The sequence below is a fragment of the Embiotoca jacksoni genome, unplaced genomic scaffold (genome assembly GCF_022577435.1).
Source record: "Embiotoca jacksoni isolate LCO1_2020_lvr unplaced genomic scaffold, fEmbJac1.0.p SCAF_15, whole genome shotgun sequence".
In the NCBI taxonomy this organism is placed as follows: Eukaryota; Metazoa; Chordata; class Actinopteri; family Embiotocidae; genus Embiotoca; species Embiotoca jacksoni.
Genome location: NW_027185285.1, coordinates 2448951 through 2467315, shown reverse-complemented (window position 1 = coordinate 2467315; position 18365 = coordinate 2448951). Strand labels below are relative to the sequence as shown.

The window sequence follows — 18365 nt, the reverse complement described above, 5'->3', positions numbered from 1 at the left end:
CACACACACACACACACACACACACATATGCAAATTTATTCGGATTATTGTGGATATATTGTTATCCAGATTGTCGTCACTAGCTGGGGAACAAATCTGCACATTTCCTTTCTTACAGAAATATAGCTCATAAAAAAAAAAAAAAACTTTATTTTTTTTTTTTTTTTTTTTGAACCTCACATTAAATTGATTTATTGATAATCAAAACACCTGGGTGTAGTAAAAGAAGTCAAGACTGCTGTTCCACCTCCAGTCCAGTAGGGGGGCGTCGCTGTAGCTGTAAAAACAAGCTTATCTGATTCTCACTCGCAACCAGAAGAAGAGGGAGAAGTAAAACGATCCTGCTGTTTTGGTAGCTTAGCCCGAACGTGCCTCCAAATGCGCTAGAAATGTGAGGTTAAACTAATTTGGGACTCGCTCTGTTTTTTGAACGCCATTGCCTGCATACCATGGCGGACGCCCGGGTCCTGTTGGGCTTCGACATCTCGGCCGAAAAGGCCCTGTCGCTGTTTCTGTTGCTCTTGTTGTTATTGTAGCTGGCGCTAAACGTTAGCTAAATTAGTCAACGCTGCTGTTTTTTTTTTTTTTTTCTCCACTCCAGCACAACCGATGTCGATTCATCGCTGCGGGGCAGCAAAAACAAACGCAAAAACCGAGGTGACTGTGAAGGCGTGAATGACCAACCGGGAGCAATGTTTATGTTAAAAGGCCTTAGCCGGTCGTTTGTGAGCAGGGTTTGTGATGCCCGATGCGCCGACGTTATTTTGGAAAAAAAAGAAAAAAAGAAGTGAAATGAAAAGATTGACCGACGCGTGCTTTTGGAGAGAGACGACTCCAAATGTTACGACTGCCTGAGGTTCACGCCGAAAACGCTGCAGACACGCTTTTAACCAGCAGCCGGCCGTTTGAGAGCTGTCTTCACGTTTTGAGATGGAGCAGCAGACAGCCAAGCGAGATGATGACTCCTGCTCGACATCTGTCTTAAGTTGAACGTCTGTGAAAGAGCGGGGACGGGGGGGACGGGACATTATGTCTTGCAAAGCCGCAACCAAGGACAAGAAGTCGAGCTTCAGCAAGAAGCTGTTCAGACGAGGCTCCGTGCGCTCGGTGGGCAGTTTTATGAGCAGAGTCCTGAGGACGCTGACCGCGTTGTCACACTTTGGATCCGAGGTACAGTCCGACGACGACAAGGACGATGGCGGGTTTTCCACTTTTAAGTCCGGGAGTAAAGATGTGCCCATGGAGGACGGGGACCTGGCGGGCTTCCTGTCCGGGGAGAGGGTCCCCGGGGTGTCGGGTCTGAAAAACCACGGGAATACCTGCTTCATGAACGCCATTCTGCAGTGCCTCAGTAACACTGAACTCTTCGCCGAGTACCTCGTTTTGGAGCACTACAAAGGCGAGGACGAGCTGGACGAGGACAGACCGAAGACGAACGGTCTGCGTTTGCCGAAGGGTCCTCTGGGCAAAGCAGAAGTCACGGAGCAGCTGTCGGGACTTGTGCGGGCTCTGTGGACGTTTGAGTACACCCCCCAGCATAGCAGGGACTTCAAGGTAAAGACCGACTGCAATGAAGCAGATAATGTCACAACACCAGGGTATTGAGGTGACTGAGATTGTAGTTTTGTAATCAATCATCATGTTCCTCGAGGATATCTATTTCCACATGCTGTAAACCTGCAAAAAAGAAAAAAAAAAAAGTGGTCTAGTCATACTACTTGAGATAAAACATTTCATGAAGAAAATGATCAATCCAGCAGGTGTATAAAGCTTTGCATTTTGTTGCAGGTTTTTTTTTTTTATTTAAGAAATATGTGCATAATAGAAACTATTTGAGAATTGTGTTCAAAATTTAACTGACAAATATTTCACTTCATGATCCACAAATTTAGGCTGCTGTAAGTATAAACGGTGCCGAGATACGAGGTCACCCGTTGTAACTTTCGGTACTTCTTTCATGCCGTTCGTTGCAGAATGCTGTGTCTAAAAATGCCACTCAGTTCAAAGGGAACGCTCAGCACGATGCTCAAGAGTTTCTTCTGTGGCTGCTGGACCGAGTGCACGAAGACCTCAACACAGTGAATCCCAACTGCAGGCCTGCTATAAAGGTGAATCTCCAGGATACTGGTGTTTTTTTTTTTTTTTTAAATGCACTGAATGCATGTAGCCTACCAATACACTCCTGAAGGTTCCCTGTCATACACTCTACGGCAATTTTATTCCAAAGCTGCTTTGTTACATTTTTTTTTTTGTAATATCTTAAAAGTGTTTGAAGTTTTCTGGTCGCCTTGTGTGTCTCGCAAATGTGCTGCATTCACAGTCTGACTAAGCCAAACTTGCCTGGTCTTGTTTCCCTGGAACTGATCAATAACAGAGTGTGTGAAGGCTATATGGCTTATGAACCCTGATAGACCAGTATTATTTGTTGCGTACAAGTCAGATTAATAAAACCTGTTTGTGTTTGTTCAGCCACCTATTGAAGAAGATGACCAAAGCATAGAGGGGCCATCTCCTCCCCTCTCTGCTGGGTCGTTTGTACAAGAACTGTTTCAGGCTCAGTACAGGTAGGAGGCTCAGTCCAGTTGAAGCTCTGTGTTCTGACAGTGCGGCCACATTATCTCTCCGCCATATTAAGAGATGTAATATTTTCCCCAACAGGTCTTCTCTTACCTGCCCACATTGCCAAAAGCAGAGCAATACGTTTGACCCCTTCCTTTGCATCTCCTTACCGATCCCGCTGCCACACACACGGTGAGTTTCTGTCCTGAGTTCTGCTACAGGATGCGAACAGTTCAGGATTTTACATGTTCATGACTAATTATTGTTTGTTTCCCCCCCCCCCTACAAACACATTGTATTTAAGGTCTTCAAGGTGATCACACCTTTCATTAAAGGTCAAACTGAGTGTGTGGGCTGAAAGGTTTCGAGGATATTAAGAAAATATCTGTGTGTGTGTGTGGGAGGGGGGGAGGGAGGGCTGTGGCTGCAGCTGCAGAGCAAAGAATGCAACTTGCTTTGGCAGGGGTGTATGTGGGTGGGTCGGGGGAGGAGGTGGGGTTGAAGGTGCGGGAGCAGAAAACAGGTGTGGAAGTAGTATGTGCTTTGAGTTTCAAATCAAAACAAGCTTGGTGATTCAGGGCTGAAAGAAGAAGGTCAGTAATCCTCCCCTCAGTGATATAGTGAACCTGACATGATTCACAACAAATGAAAAAAAAACACCTGTTAAGCCTTTAAAACAGAAAGGCTAACATGCAGTTTGGAAAAACACACAAAAATAAACTGCCAGAGTTGTGTAACAAAGTTCAGGGGACTCGTGAAGCAAAAATAAACCTAGATCAAAATGATGGAAGGAGAAAAGTGTCAGCAGGGAAACTACAAAGCGTCTAAAGGTAGAATACTTCAGGAACTCATTGACTGCAAAGGATTTTAAACAAAATACGAAATATGATTTTGTTTGACTTTTTGTGTCTGTCTATTTTGGTACTGAGATGTGCTGTATCGCCCTTCTTAGTTAACTAAGTGTTTTTTTTAATTCATGTTGCCTCCTTTTTGTCAGGCCACTGTATGTGACGGTGGTCTACCAGGGCAAGTACTCTCACTGCATGAGGATCGGAGTTGCTGTTCCTCTCAACAGCACTGTCTATCGCCTCAGAGATGCTGTGTCACGTGAGACCAAGATCCCCATGGACCAGGTGCTATTCCGGTCTCTTTTCAGAGTCTTGACACAGTGAGGCTATGTTACAGTCACAGGGTGTCAGCTCAGCGCTCGCAAAGCCGCTTCTACCTCTGAGCTGAAGTTTGTTATAAACCCGGGGATTACAAAGACGCAATTGGAGAGTAATGTATAATTCGAACATGTGTGTCCTCAGTGCTACTACAGCTCAGTGTCAACATTGATGAAAATTGCCTCGAGAGTAAAAGTAAATGACAGCTAGGGCAGCACAATGCGTGTTTTTGAGATGACTGTATTGCTTTTGGAGTAACAATAATAATAATAATAATAAAAAAACAACATACTTCAAGTGCTCATTCACATTTTTACATATACTCTCTTTTTATTCCTCTTTTAGTTTGTTTTGACCGAAATGTACTACGACGGCTTTCATCGATCATTTTGCGATGACGATGATGACCTTGACATAATTCAAGAGAGCGACTCAATCTTTGCCTTTGAGACACCAGAGACCTTCAAACTGGAAAACATACGCACAAAAAGAGGTAACTCAAATGTTATATTTTTTAATCTTGCATATTATATTCTGCCTTTTTCACTCTTGCATTAACAAACGGGGGGGATATTAAGCTGTGCCTTTGTCTCTGTCACAGGAAGTCTTCTGGCAAACCTGAATCATAACAACTTGAAGTATGGGACAGAGATCAGCAGGACTCCGTCTTTCATGCAGGGAGCCATGACGCCTGTAACAGCATCACCCAATAAAAACCTGGGACCAGAAAAAATTATCCTTCTGGTGTGCAACAGGGCCTGCAGTGGCCACCAAGGAAAGAGGTACTAATTTTATGTTGTGTGATTCTAACGTGTCTTTTTTTTTTATTTTTATGACCACATAATACATGCCCTGCTATCATAAAGACTGGGTATTGTCATGACACGTAGTTCGTCTTTGCCAGTTCCCTAATAATAGGTTAACAGATTATTGGCCTCTTAGAGAAACTGACAGCAGCTAACTGAAGCTATGCATGCATTTTTTGTTTTTTGTTTGAAGGTTTGGCCTACCTTTTGTACTGTACATGGAGCGCACTGTGACCTGGGACGCTCTACAAAAAGAGATCCTGGAGAAAATGCGTCATCTTTTGAGGCCTGGGGTCTACATTCAGGTAGGAAGAGGAACATTAAGTCCGCCTCATATAGTTAGTCGGTTATGTAAAGGTGAATAAATGACCTCGAGCAAATTCAGCAGGTTTATGATAGGATGGATTAATGCTTCTATTTAAAAAGACAATGAAGTGAATTTAGTTACATTGGAAATTGATGTATTGACTCTCTCTCTCTCTGTGTAGGTTGGACCTTTCAGTCTTCGGGTGGTTGGCGTAGTTGGTATCACCTACCTCCTTCCCCAAGATGAGCGACCACTGTGTCACCCAACTGTGGAGAGGTCAGTATTTAACATTGGTCATCTGTGTTTGACGACCGACAAGTGAAGAGTCGTAACCAAAAAGAATGCACATGATTTTTTTGTTTACCCTCGTTCAGAGCGAGATACACAGATACCGAGACACACACACACACACACACACACACACACACACACACACACACACACACACACACACACACACACACACACAGAGGAGAGATAGAGAGGGCGAGAGAGCGCTGCCCTTCACCTGTTAAATTGTCACCATGATATAATTAGAACCTACACTGGGATTCTGCTTCACATCTATATAGAGCAGAAGTGATCACGGATCTTTTCCCTGGATATCTTCGCTGGGAACCGTGTGTGTGTGAAAAACAGGCCGCGGGTCTATTCTCTAGATGATGCAACACACACGCGAGGCGTGACGTGACGTGTCAGGTGGGCTGTGTGGCTGTTCTAATGTGTTAACATAGGTGCCAAAAATGAAACTCGAGACACCACGCGGGCGGTGTGTCTCCTAGAAAATAAAATTTATACTTGACATTAACTAAGCATGCATATGTGTAAACAGTGGATGCTTTAGTAAATCACAGTAACTTCTTGTGCCATTAATGATGAGATGGTAAAAACTATTTATAATGTTACATACCCAGTCGATGAAAAATACTGTTTTACTCATCTAAAGCCAATTTTAGTTTGCGCATTGACGTGAGATCTCTTCACCTTTCGAAGGAATTTTACCATGTTGCACTTTAAACAGACTTACACAGCATTTTAGAAAGGGTCGATTACCCATGCCTGGTTTTATTCATGTATACGTGTTTTCTCAGCATTAATGTACGTAAAAGGTGACAGTGAGATGGTTTGAAATCAAAGCAAACACTGTATAGCTGTACACGAAGGTCAAAACTACACCAGTCCTCTGCTTTAATCTTGCCTCTCCACATCAGCTCCACTCCTCTCACACACGAGTCGAGGGGCATGCCCCAACAGGATTTTGATTGTTTGTTAAAATGCCAGTTTGACTTTCGCAGTGATAAAAACCAAGTCACAACATTGCTGGTCTGTAAAAGGTGCATAAATCAAAGTGAATCAAGGTTGTTTTTGTTGTTAATGTGATTGATTGAAGTGCTGTCATGACTAAGGGTGTGTCATCTTGTTCTGTGTAAATGCTTTTGTCACAATGTCACAATGGATTAAACCACCATTGAAAGAAATGTCCTTCACACTTTTAAATTACACGTATTTTAATTGAGATGATGTGACACCTGTCTAAATGACTTTTGTTATTTCTCACTGATATTGTTTTCACTGCAGATCATACAAGTCCTGTGGACAAGGGGGCCCGCCCCATGTGAAGATTGTGGTCGAGTGGGACAAAGAGACCAAGGACTAGTGAGTGTAAAAAAAAAAAAAAAAATTTGCTTCTGTGGTCAGTCTGATTTGTCTGCAGTATTTTTGTTCTGCGCAGAATTGAATGTTTTGACATTTGTTTGCTTCACTGGGATCAATACCGTGACGTTTTCAAAATGTTGCACTTTGTTGCAAAACTGGCAGAAAACATTCACCAAATGACATTTCATTACACTTTTGGTGGACAGAAGATAAGTCAAACTGTTCATTTTTAAGAACAACCTTATAGACATGACCTGTAAGTGTTGGTTATAGTTTTGATGTTGAATGCGAGTCAGAATCTTTAATCAAACTGACGGTGACAGAAGGTCATTACTTTGTGCAGGATTTCTGAAAAGACTGTGTATCTGATTGTCTTAATTCTGTCTTGATGTTGAACGCCACTTTGGTTCAACTGACTTGACTTGTTAAACTTAACAAAGGCTATTTTATAGGATACTTTACAAGACTCTGTGGGCCCTCGAGTCCTCTGTGGGCACCTCTCAACATTTTTCCTTAACTGCTTCCTGCTTCCTTCACACTATTTGCTTCGAAAAAACAAACTCTCGTGATCCCTTATAAAGCCTTGCTTTATTTGAAACGGTTGTGGTTTTAAACCGAGTAAACACACGGTCTGAGGCTCCACCTACACAATCAGACATGTCTGCTCCTATTTTCTTGCCTGAAGCCGAATACTATGTTGTGTGGTTAACGCACAACGCCTCTGCTGGTTGAACTGGAGTCACATCTTCATCAGAAGCTCATTGACTCAGTGTTTCATTTTGGTACTTTGCTGTTGATGCTGCTGGTTTTGAATGGAGCCGCTCAAGTTCTCGTGTAGTTCCTTTTTTTTTTTTTTTTGGGGGGGGGGGGGATGCTGATTGTCAAGCAGCTGAAAGTCTTCGGTGATGCTGCTGCCCTGCTGGGTATGAACCTGTAACGTAAGGACAAACTGCGCTCCTGTGACATGTTAAACAATTCAGTGAACCGTCTTGCAATGAAATACTTGGACACACAGTTTGACTGCGATGTCGAGGCCGATCACATGACCCTCACATGCTGCTCAGTGAATGGACGTCTGTTCCTCGTGTGCCCACAGTCTGTTTGGACACACTGAGGAGGAGTATATTCCCGATGCCGAGAGCGTCTATCTGCACCGGGAACAACATCATCAGCCGCAGGCCTGCACCCTCGCTCAGTGCTTTCAGCTCTACACGAAGGAGGAGCAGGTAACGCATGGCTGCTGCTCGCATGCACAAGCACCCAGTCGATTACCGTGCTGTCAGTAGTTTGACATGAGAAAAGAAATCATAGCTTTGCCTTGGCACATGTCAGTGGTGAGTGTGTTTTAAAGTGTAGGATCATATTTGTCTCTTCCCCTCTGGTTTCTTCTTCTTCTTCTTCTTCTTCTCAAAAAGTTTGCTGTGGTTTTACTGTCTATTTGACTCTGAATGCCATGCTTGGAATAAGCTAGAAGCAAAACCTACATGCACGTTTGGGTTCAACTCGCCTGCAACGGCTCTGGAGGAGAATGGAGAGAAAAGTGAGGGCCTCATCCTGCGTGAGGCCTCTTTTATAAGCAGTGTGGTCGGAGCTTGTTATTGATGGCTGCTCCTCGGGCTGTGTGTGTTTCAGCTGGCCCCGGACGATGCCTGGCGCTGTCCCCACTGCAAGCAGCTGCAGCAGGGCCGCATTAAGCTCAGCCTGTGGACGCTGCCGGATGTGCTCATACTGCATCTCAAGCGGTTCAGACAGGTACTTTAGCGCATGTAGACACTTTTAAATGAAAAATGTGAAGTCAAACATAGCTTTGTGGTTCTCAAGAGCAAGAAGAGTTTGTGTTATTTGCACTGTGTTGTTTATCTTTTGATGTGTTTTGGACTTCATGTTGGTACTCTGAGCATCTTGTCGTTAGGAGAAATGCTGGGTATCAAATCGTAATGTTTTTTTTTATTTGGTGCTGACTAAAATGTGTTCCTTGACTCTGGTAACCAAGCAACCATGTAAATATTTGGTTATATTTGTAAACTTGTTTTTTCTGTTCTTTAATGACATAGTTCCTGATTTCCGTATTAGTTGTAGAACGGTTTATTTTGGCGAACTTTATACAGGAATGATTGTACCCTGACAAAATGCATTAAATTGACAAAATTGTACCTTGACAAAATGCATTTTGTCAAGGTACAATTTTGTCAATTTAATTTCTGAGATTACCTGAAGCCACCTGATGTTGTTTTTGTGTGACAGCGATTTGCATCCATGTTAACGTTTCCAGGTCATTGTTATAAGGACTTTTCTTCACAGTGAAACCTCTGAACAACATAACAATGGCTAAATCTCTTTCTCTTTGTCCTGAGTTGCAAAACTGCACATCAAAAGTAATATCCAGTGATGACAGCCATCTCACAATATCATTATATCCTGGTCTTAATAGAAGCAGGTTGATGAAAATATTGTGCTATGATCAAGGAGAATCATTTTCTTAAATCTGTTGCTGTGATACACACATTACACCTCCTCTTAATGTCCTCCTGCTCTCTGCCTTTCATTGCAACTCCATGCACTGTGTACTTTTTCTTATATTCTAACATTTCTCTTTCTGTTGTCAACTGAAGAAACATGGACAAATAAAATTATTTTTGCTTTAATTGCAGCTGATAAACACATTCACACGTACATTTTAACCAGTCCTCCCCGCACCGCTAAAATCCTTATTGAAATAATTGTCCGTAAACATCAACATTTGCACACTCTGGAGGCTGTCTTTTTTTTTTTTTTTTTCTTTTTTTTTTTTTTCAAAGCTCTGTTTGGAGGGAGAAACACCGAGATTAAAAACAAGCCTGTACAAATCTAACCGTCGTCTGTGTCTGGGCTTCAGGAGGGGGACCGGAGGGTGAAGATGCAGAACATGGTGAGGTTCCCGCTGATGGGGATGGACATGGCTCCTCACGTGGTCAAGAGAAGCCAGAGCAGCTGGAGTTTACCGTCCCACTGGTCGCCCTGGAGACGGTCCTATGGCCTTGGAAGAAACCCCGATGACTACCTGTATGACCTGTATGCTGTTTGCAACCATCATGGGAACATGCACGGAGGCCACTACACTGGTAATGCTAACCTCTTCAGCGGTTTAAATGTCGTATGTGTAAACGATTCGGATATAAAAGACGAATTTAGTGCGTTTGTTGTCCGCTTTAACCCTTCATTCCCCTCGCTCCGTCTTCACAGCCTATTGTAAAAACTCCATCGATGGTCAGTGGTACTGCTTTGACGACAGCGAGGTTTCACCCGTAGCTGACGATGACGTGTGCCAGCAGACGGCCTACATACTGTTCTACCAGAGGAGGACAGCGATTCCCTCCTGGTCGGCCAACAGCTCTGTCGCTGGTCAGTCTTCATCTTTTTACTGTTTATCGCCTACTTTATTTAAGATGCCGATAAAACGGTCAAAGACTACTTTACATTTATTTAACATAATTCTTTGTATATCAGCCGATATTGACCTATGACAGGTATATCAGTCTCAGCGTATATCTTGTCCAATAGGAAAACCGTTTCTTTTACAGAGCATCATGAAGCAAAACATGCTTGGGATTCATTTAAAATTGTTATATTCAAGTTTTTTTTTTTTTTTTTTTTTACTATTTATAATTATTCAATTCCTTGTGAATATACAGTTTCAGTGCTCTGATGTCATCTTTATGGTCTCTTCCACAGGCTCCACCAGTTCATCCCTGTGTGATCACTGGGTCAACAGGCTGCCTGGCAGCAGGCCGGCCAGCTTGGCCTCCGGAGCGTCGTCCAGACGAACTTCTCTGGCTTCACTAGCTGAGTCAGTAGAGTTCCCAGCAGAGCGTAGTGAGGATGACGGTGAGACAGTGCTTTTATTTGTTTTCTTTTAGTTTATTTAAATTTACATATGTCAGGTTGTAGATTTGAACTACTGTCCTCTGGCTTGTTAATTATACATTTTGGGTCATAGTTTCAGCAGAAGCACAAAGTTCAGAGTTAGGTTTTGATTTTGACTTTTGTAGAAACACAACCATGGGAGTGTAAATCCACTTGTATGTTTTTTTTTTTTTTTTTTTTTTTAATTCACAAGACCAAAAACTGTTAAAAACAATATAAACATGGCAGGGCATTAATTAAAAGATGAAAGGAAGTAGCTTCAAAGAGACAAATTTTCAATCCCAGTGGCTCATCATATTTCACCTTTTATAATAAGAAACACAAATAACTTTAATACTCTTAATACTGTCTTCTGTGACAGTGTTGGAATCAAAAGATACCGTCAAGGTTTCCTAGAAGTCTTGAAATTCCCTCACTTTATCTTTCAAAAGCAATTTATTACTAGAAGGAAAATGTCACAAGGACAGGACAGACATGGCTGAGACATCTGAGTGGGTCGAGCCACTCGGATGTCATCGATCATGTCAGATGGGTCGATGTTTTGTTGCAAATGTAGACTGTAAATGCTTTTCAGCTCTTGCAGGGAGCGAGAGTTCATCAACACGCCAGCAGAATACAACAGAACAATGCCAACACATAAAATGAGAATTAACTTTTATATCGACATGCAGTATTATGCACGTTTGTAATCTGCAAAGTCCAGCATGTGGAAAATAATTAGAAAAGGCTTATGACAGGTTTTTTGTTGTTATTTTGTAGTCCATTGCATGTTTTTTTTTTTATTATTTTTTTTTTTATGAGCATTAACGCTGTTGTAATTTGGAGGAGTTCATTATTTAGGTTAAAAGTTCTTCAACAGGAAACGTGTTTCCTTGTTTTTAGGAGGATTCTCTGTGCGGCCTTTTGTGAGAAGCATCCAGCGTCAGAGCTTGTCCTCCAGGTCATCCATTGCTAGCCCTCTGGCCTTCAGTGACAGTGGGATAAAGCCTTCCTGGTCTCTCTCTGCCAAGCTCCACATGAGATCCAACTCGCCCTCTCGTTTCTCCCTGGACTCTCGATGCTCCCCTCCTCTGGAGAGGATAGGAGAGGCGTGCGATGACAAGGTTTCAACATCCTGTTTTGGCAGCTACAGTAGACATGAACGATACTTCGGCAGCAGGACCCCCTTGTCTATGATGGAGAGCAACTTCAGTGACCAGGATAACAATAAAAGGTTCATGGACATGATGTACTGCAGGGCTCCCACTCCAGTGGAAAAGAACACCACCAAAAACGAGCCAACTGAAAACAATAACCAGATTACAGCAATAGACCAAAACGTACTTCCCAGCCAAGCTACTCCCTCCAAAGAGCAGAAACGTAAGAGTAGTATCGGAGGATTCGGCTTAAAAACGGAAAGCCCGAGCTCCACGAAGGGTTCCAGCAAAGTGGAGCCAGAGAAAACCTCCAAAAAACGACTTTGCTCAACCCGCAAGACCTCCGCTTCCGAGACGTCTTCCAGCACACCTGTGAAAGGCAAAAAGCTGAGCAATGCTAAAGAGAAGAGTGTAACTGCGAAGAAAAGCACCTCTACACCCAGTGGAACTCCCTCCAAAACGAAGGAGTCGACTCTGGAGTCAACACCACAACATAAGCCATGTGTCCGCTCCACACCTCAGTCCTCGGCTTCTCCTTCACCAACCGCAAAGAAGAACTCCAGCGTCTCGGATAAAAGCTCCACAAGCAGCCGGAAACGCTTGGTAGAAAGGAGCTGCAGCAGAGATTCTATGCACACCAGCCCTCTGGTCGACAACCTCCGAAGCAGCTCGGTAGCCCGCTCCTCGCTTTCTAAGAGCGGGGAGAGCGCCCGGCCTGAGAGGAGATTTTTGAGGAGTTCCAGCAGCAGCTCTTCTGTCACGAGCCTGCGTTCGCCCTGCGTGTCCACCCGGGACCTGCAGCGAGGCAGCAAGTCCGAGGAAAAAGGCTTGTCCTTCTTCAAGAGTGCCCTCCGACAAAGGGAAAGCCGCCGGTCGGCTGATTTAGGAAAAAGCACCATGCTTGCCAAAAAGGCCTCGGAGAGGACGTGCAAGCAGAACGGACAAGCCAAGGAGATCGGCGGTGAAAACGGAAAGAAGGGAGACGCGCCGTCTTCGCAGTCCCCTGCGGAGACTCATGGAGGTGAGACAAAGTCAAAGGAGTCTTCCAAACCCCCCAGCTCTCTCAGTCGCACTCTATTGGGCGTTGGCAAGTCCAAGTCTTCCACTTCTGAAGTAAGTTGCAAGTCTCCCACAAACGCGAAGAAGCCTCTTGAAAGGATGGCATCTTCCCGAAAGCTGACATCAAGCATGCAATCTCCTGCACGAACAACACAGAGGCCTCAATGATACATCACTCGTAGTCATATTCAACAAACATAATGCAGCTAATTACTTTGTGCCTAAGTTTCAGTGAGCACCAGATGTATTTAAGACACGTTTTTTTTTTTTTTTTTTTGATGTTACGGTTTTGTACGCTGGCATTAGAAGCGTATGTTTGCTTTGAGATTTGAATATTGGCAGCCGGCTTTAAGTATTTCGAGCTGTCGTTACCTCGGTGCCAAGCACTTTCTTGGTATGCTGCCAGTTTTGGTTTTCACTGTAGCGCATATTGTTACTTCTGAGCATTAAGCAGGATTTTGATGTGAGAAAACGTAGCGCAGGATTGCTGGCGTCCCCCCCACGTCTTCCAGATGTGCAGAACGCCTGTACTGAAGGGCTGTACGACAGAATTACACACCGGAAGAATGAAAAACCACGTTCATTTAAAATGCAGCAGCTTATACATAACAGCAAAAAAAAAAAAGTTAAGACTTTAAGAAACATTCACCCACTATGGACCAGCAGTGCACAGCTTGCCTCGTCTTGAGGATCCTTTTTTAACTGATACCGACTCCCATTTCGTCAGTTAAAGTGGACACACGGTGGCTGTTGATGCTTGAATCCCGCTGCTACTCTGTAAGCATTTAAAACTCGACGGCAAAGAAAACGGAACCGTAACATCAAAATTAGCCTCTGACAAATACTGAAACACAGTTGTTGTTTTCACAGACATGCGCACAGATGCAGAAGAGTTTCATTCCCAAATAATTTGCGGCTCAGCGCTCGTAGCAGTTTTCATTGATTGTTTTGAGCCTCGGTAAATTTCCACTTCACTTTTCTCCATACACCTGTACGCATTGGTCAAGAAGGGTCCTACGACAAGTTATCTTTGTGAAAAGCGGTGGACATAAGTACACTTTATGTACTCGTAAGTCATTTCACACTATGTCTTTAGAGTATCTATGTGTATGATACAGAGCAGCAGGAACAAATGCGACTTCATTCTAAATACTAAAAGAATAATTTGTGAAATACACCGATGATGGCAGGGCCTGGACCAAAACAGAACAGAATAAGAAAGCATTCGATTCGGTCCACAAATTGAGAAAGTTTTCCAATATTTTACAACTTTATTTTTTTGAATACTTTTTTGATAGAAATGTATTTTATTAAAAGTTTATTGATGTTAAGTACTTCTTCCTCCAATAGGATGGCGTGTTTTGGAATGAAACCCTTTAAAATCCTAGTATATACTTCATGTAGATATTGACAGAAAGTATATGGTATGTAACCCATTTTTTTTTTTTTTTTTTCCCTTTTATGAGCAAGATGAAAATGATCTTAAGCGCCTTTCAATGCTGTACATGGAAACAGATAACCGCCTTTGGCAACATAGTAGTGTTCTACTGTATGCATCACTGAGTAGGAATGTTTTGTTCGCACTTTGTATAGATAAAGTACTATGGTAACTATTATGTAATTAATTATTTTAGTAATTTCAAGACACATCGTAAAGTAGAGTCAACGGGCCTTTGACTTGAAATGGTAAAAGGGTACATTCATCTCAATGTTTCAGGGGTCATTTTACAGTAAGAAGTCGCCCCTTTATTACACCTGGTGCTGTAACAGGCCACTGCTCCTCTGGCACTGACACTTCTTACACACTTTCACATGAGGATGTTCAGAACTGTGACCACACACTTCAGTGAAATACAAACCTATTCACAGTGTTTATCATAACCTGTGGTACCTCATTGGAGAATATTATACTTTGCCATTTTTGTTCTTCATCAGCCTGAATCAGAATATCTATAATGAGCCATTTGATGAAGCATAGACCTACATTTATCTTGTCTTCTTGGAGCAGTTGTTGTCCAAATATGGACAAGACGTATGCTGCGCTATCAGACACTGCATGGCACATTAGGTTTTCAATAACACGATAGAAGCAAAGGCAGAATAGTATCAACTACAGCCGCCATGAATGAAGCTCGCCGGCCTTGTTTTCAACAATCAGCTTTATCAATGTAGAACTGCCCCACTTGTAACGGCAATACTCGCGCATTGGATACCAGCATAGAGTATGTTTTTGAAGAATGAATGTGGTTATTACGCCGTTAAGATCCAAAATCTTAAAATCATTTTTACTTTTAAGCATCGACATAATCTTTGAGTTGTAGATCTACACTAGTTGTCTCACTGTTTGTCTGTAGCATCTATCAGGTTTACAGTGGTTCTCAGATGGTTTCAGAGGAACTGCCACTCAGTTTAAACAACGATGTGTGTTATTTAAATGGCCTGCAAGGCTTTTCAAAATTAGATGGCGGTTTTCTTTTCTGGTGACATTTCCAAAAAATTGGACGGCGAGTGGAATGTTACATCTTGTTTTGTAACTGCGCTGCATTAGTATTCGTCATTACGCGTCACAACGAGCTGTTTTTTTTTTTCCGGTGCACTATCGGCAGGTAAAATACCCCAAAACAAATCCTACCGCGCGATATTTGATCTAGTTTAAGCACCTGCTTCTCGGCATGAATTGTTAAGTACAGACAAACACAATGTGGTCGAGCTAATAATACTCAATGTTTCAAGTCCTTAACTCACCCATTCAACATTCACACCGATGGTGGATACAGTAAGTGAAGGCTTGGATTTAATAATATTGACAGCAATAAAACAACAAAACGTTGCAAACAATACATATTTTCCAAGTTTCCTAATAAATTTCTCTCCAAAAAGTGAAACCAGAATCTCAAATCTGACATTTAGACAAAAGAAAGAAACCTTAAGCACCTTTTCAACGTTGTACATGAAAACAACTTAACATAGCGTGCTGTCTGTAGGTGTTAATGTGGAGTTCCCTGATGCAGATTTTTTTTATGTCCGTGTCCTCGTCACTTTATGTCCTTTCAGCACAAACATCTCTTTGTTTATCGTCCCAACTGTTACAGGCCATAGAAATAACACACAGCTGTTTAACTGCGCTGGTACTCCTGTAGCTGCTCTCCTCTACTTCACGTTATACTCTTATCAGGAACCTGTGCATGGCACTTTGGATCAAAGCAGGACACCTTTATGTACGTTTGGCCTTCACTGTCTCGTTTTCCTGTTTTAAAGTCTGTAATGAAGTTACGGTGGCTTGTGTGTATTCTACAGCTGGATCATGCCATTACACTTACTTGTTTATCCTTTCATCTACTTGCTAGATAAAAAAAAAACAAATACGTTTATTGGGTTTTTAAATCCATTCTTGTAGCCAAACTGAGTGCATTAGGATGTGATGCCCCTTCACTTTTGACTTTCTTATTTTTTTTTTTTTTTTTTGAAGGGCATCGTAAACGAGGTTCGGTAGACAATCTGAGTCATACGATATATTGTTAATAATGTATAAATATGAGTCATCTTTTGAGGTCACATTATCCCCAAACAAAAAAAGTTTTTTTTTTTTTTTTTTTTTTTATATGTACAGAACTAAACACTTAAAGCTGCAGCCTGTTTCACCACTTCTCAGACGTTTTTAAAACCACAACATTGCCAACATCCTGGTTTGGTTTTCGCAACATGTCCGTCAAGATGACACCTGGTGGTTAAGCCGGTACACGTCAAGGCTCTTAATGCTCCTCCAGCAGAAGTTAGGTGGTGTCGTACAGTCTCGCAAAGCTGTTATAAAGTTGCTGCAAAAATGGGAAACCTGTTAATCAGTGGCTTCCAATCATAAAAAAAAAAAGATTTCAAGTTTATTTTTCCCTGAGCAATAACCCAGTCATCATTTCATTATTTTGCGCCCGTCGCCCAGTGTGTCGTGCTCGACTTTTGAGGCCTCAAAAGGCCTCGGATGACTGGAAAAGATATGTATCCAGTGAAACGCACACCAGTTGAAACCAGATGTCAAATTCAGTGTACCATGTAAGAGAAACCGAATCACCGCTTTTACATGATGGACTTTCCTCCCTAGCTTTCTTCACCGCAGTTATTGTCTGTATTTGTTTTGTAAATTTGTCGTCCTTGTACAAAACTGAGAACGATGTAAGGAATGCAGTATTGCATGAAAACGCTAATGCATGTATTTTATTAACTATGCAAAAAAAATCTGCAGCTGTGTAAAGTAGATGGCAGAGCATGGCCGGTAATATCCCATCGCTTAATTTGCACACCATTCCAATATTTACAAACCGTAAAAATACAGAATATCTCATGTACAGTTTAAGGGATTAAAATCCTACCTATATGAAAAGCTATTTAATGCCATAATTGCTTTTAAGCATTCTACCATTTAATGTTTTTTTTTTTTTAAACCGTTCCCCCCCCCCCCCCCCCCCCCCCCCCCCCCTCACTTTATTTTTGAATTCTGCTGATCTGTGCTCTCTGGGTGCTCCCACCAAACCGGTGGGTTATTGTCTTTGTTGTTTAATATTTACTGTTGTACACCAGCAGAGACAACACTATGGATGCGATAATCTCTACTAAATAGTGGTTACTAAATAGACTCGTATGTATGTCCGTGTTGTGACGAAGCCTTCCATTAGTTCACTTCAGTGATAACAGTTTGTGAACCCTTGTTGCCATGTTCTCAACTGCATCAAAGATGCGGTCAAATATTAAGACTCAACTAGATATACTGTGTGTAGGTAAATGCAATAAAGAAAGATAGTAAATTTATAGTTTTGTAAAACAGTACGCAATGAACAACGACATTCAAATATTCAGTTGATACTTTTTGTAGGACTTCTGCCGCGTCACTCATTTCCATTATGATGTGATTTTTATCATTTTTTTAAAAAAATTCTAAACGGGCAGTTTATCAACAAACGGGCAGTAACGTTCACTGTTTTAAAGCAGTGTCACTCGTCTTTTCTTTTTCTATTGACTGGCGAAGCGGCTCTAAAATTAATCACTTTAGTTGTGAAAACGCGTAGAGGCTTCCCTGCTGACGATAATTAAGATGAAAGAGGTCCTGCATTGCCTCGTTATTGTGACGCAGACGGTTTTTTTTGTTGTTGTTGTTGCCGTTATTAAACGAAAGCTTCCACTTTTTCAAGCTGCAGTGTTGAAGTGAACGATATAAAACATTTTAAAGTTACAGTAACCACTAAACCTAAATTGTACATTTGAGCCACAGACTTGAGCTGCAGATGCTGTCGTGCTTCAGTAACGCAGCTGCATGAAGTGGTGTCCTTTTTAATATTAAGCGGCTTTGAGAGTCTTTTTTTTTTTTTTTCAAATGTAAACACTACAAATAGATGATACAGAAACTTTTCAGAAGCCTTATGCAAAACAAATTGTAATGGAGAGTTTGTATCTTTTGATGATACAGAAACTAAGGAGCTGTAATGAATGAATGTCATGAGTCTCGTTTTGTTTTTTAAGCTATTACAAAAAAACAACAACACTACAGTGTTAAACAGCATGTCGCTCATTTGACTTCTTTGTCTTTTACTTTTTGTATAATTCATAAAGACTTTTGTAAAATGTTGCATTTATTGAGATTTGTTTTACCTTTCAAGCCTGTTTTGCTGTATTTTTTGTAGGTCCAGGAGGTTGTTATTAACTTCTGCATTGTCTGAACTGAACAAATTCTTTTTTTAATTATTGTTATTATTATTTTATTTTGCATTAGAGGCTCTCTTCCTGT

The 18365-nt window shown here is 41.8% G+C and overlaps 1 protein-coding gene across 1 annotated transcript; it reads left to right on the top strand.

Moving 5' to 3' along the window:
* Positions 1-336: 336 nt before the first annotated feature.
* Positions 337-17031, top strand: usp31 (ubiquitin specific peptidase 31). The gene is made up of 16 exons (XM_069148774.1): positions 337-1554; positions 1974-2108; positions 2470-2564; positions 2659-2751; positions 3557-3692; positions 4071-4218; positions 4327-4507; positions 4725-4836; positions 5020-5114; positions 6417-6494; positions 7591-7720; positions 8127-8246; positions 9370-9595; positions 9717-9875; positions 10206-10358; positions 11280-17031. The coding sequence occupies exons 1-16, from the start codon at positions 1030-1032 to the stop codon at positions 12758-12760; spliced, it is 3867 nt and encodes a 1288-aa protein (XP_069004875.1). The 5' UTR covers positions 337-1029; the 3' UTR covers positions 12761-17031.
* Positions 17032-18365: the final 1334 nt, after the last annotated feature.

Bases quoted from the DNA above. Each gene is read 5' to 3' on its own strand.
- usp31 (XM_069148774.1), top strand. From the start codon at position 1,030: ATGTCTTGCAAAGCCGCAACCAAGGACAAGAAGTCGAGCTTCAGCAAG. The intron at 2,565-2,658 runs GTAGGAGGCTCA...TTTCCCCAACAG, and splicing joins CTGTTTCAGGCTCAGTACAG to GTCTTCTCTTACCTGCCCAC. The intron at 3,693-4,070 runs GTGCTATTCCGG...TTCCTCTTTTAG, and splicing joins CCAAGATCCCCATGGACCAG to TTTGTTTTGACCGAAATGTA.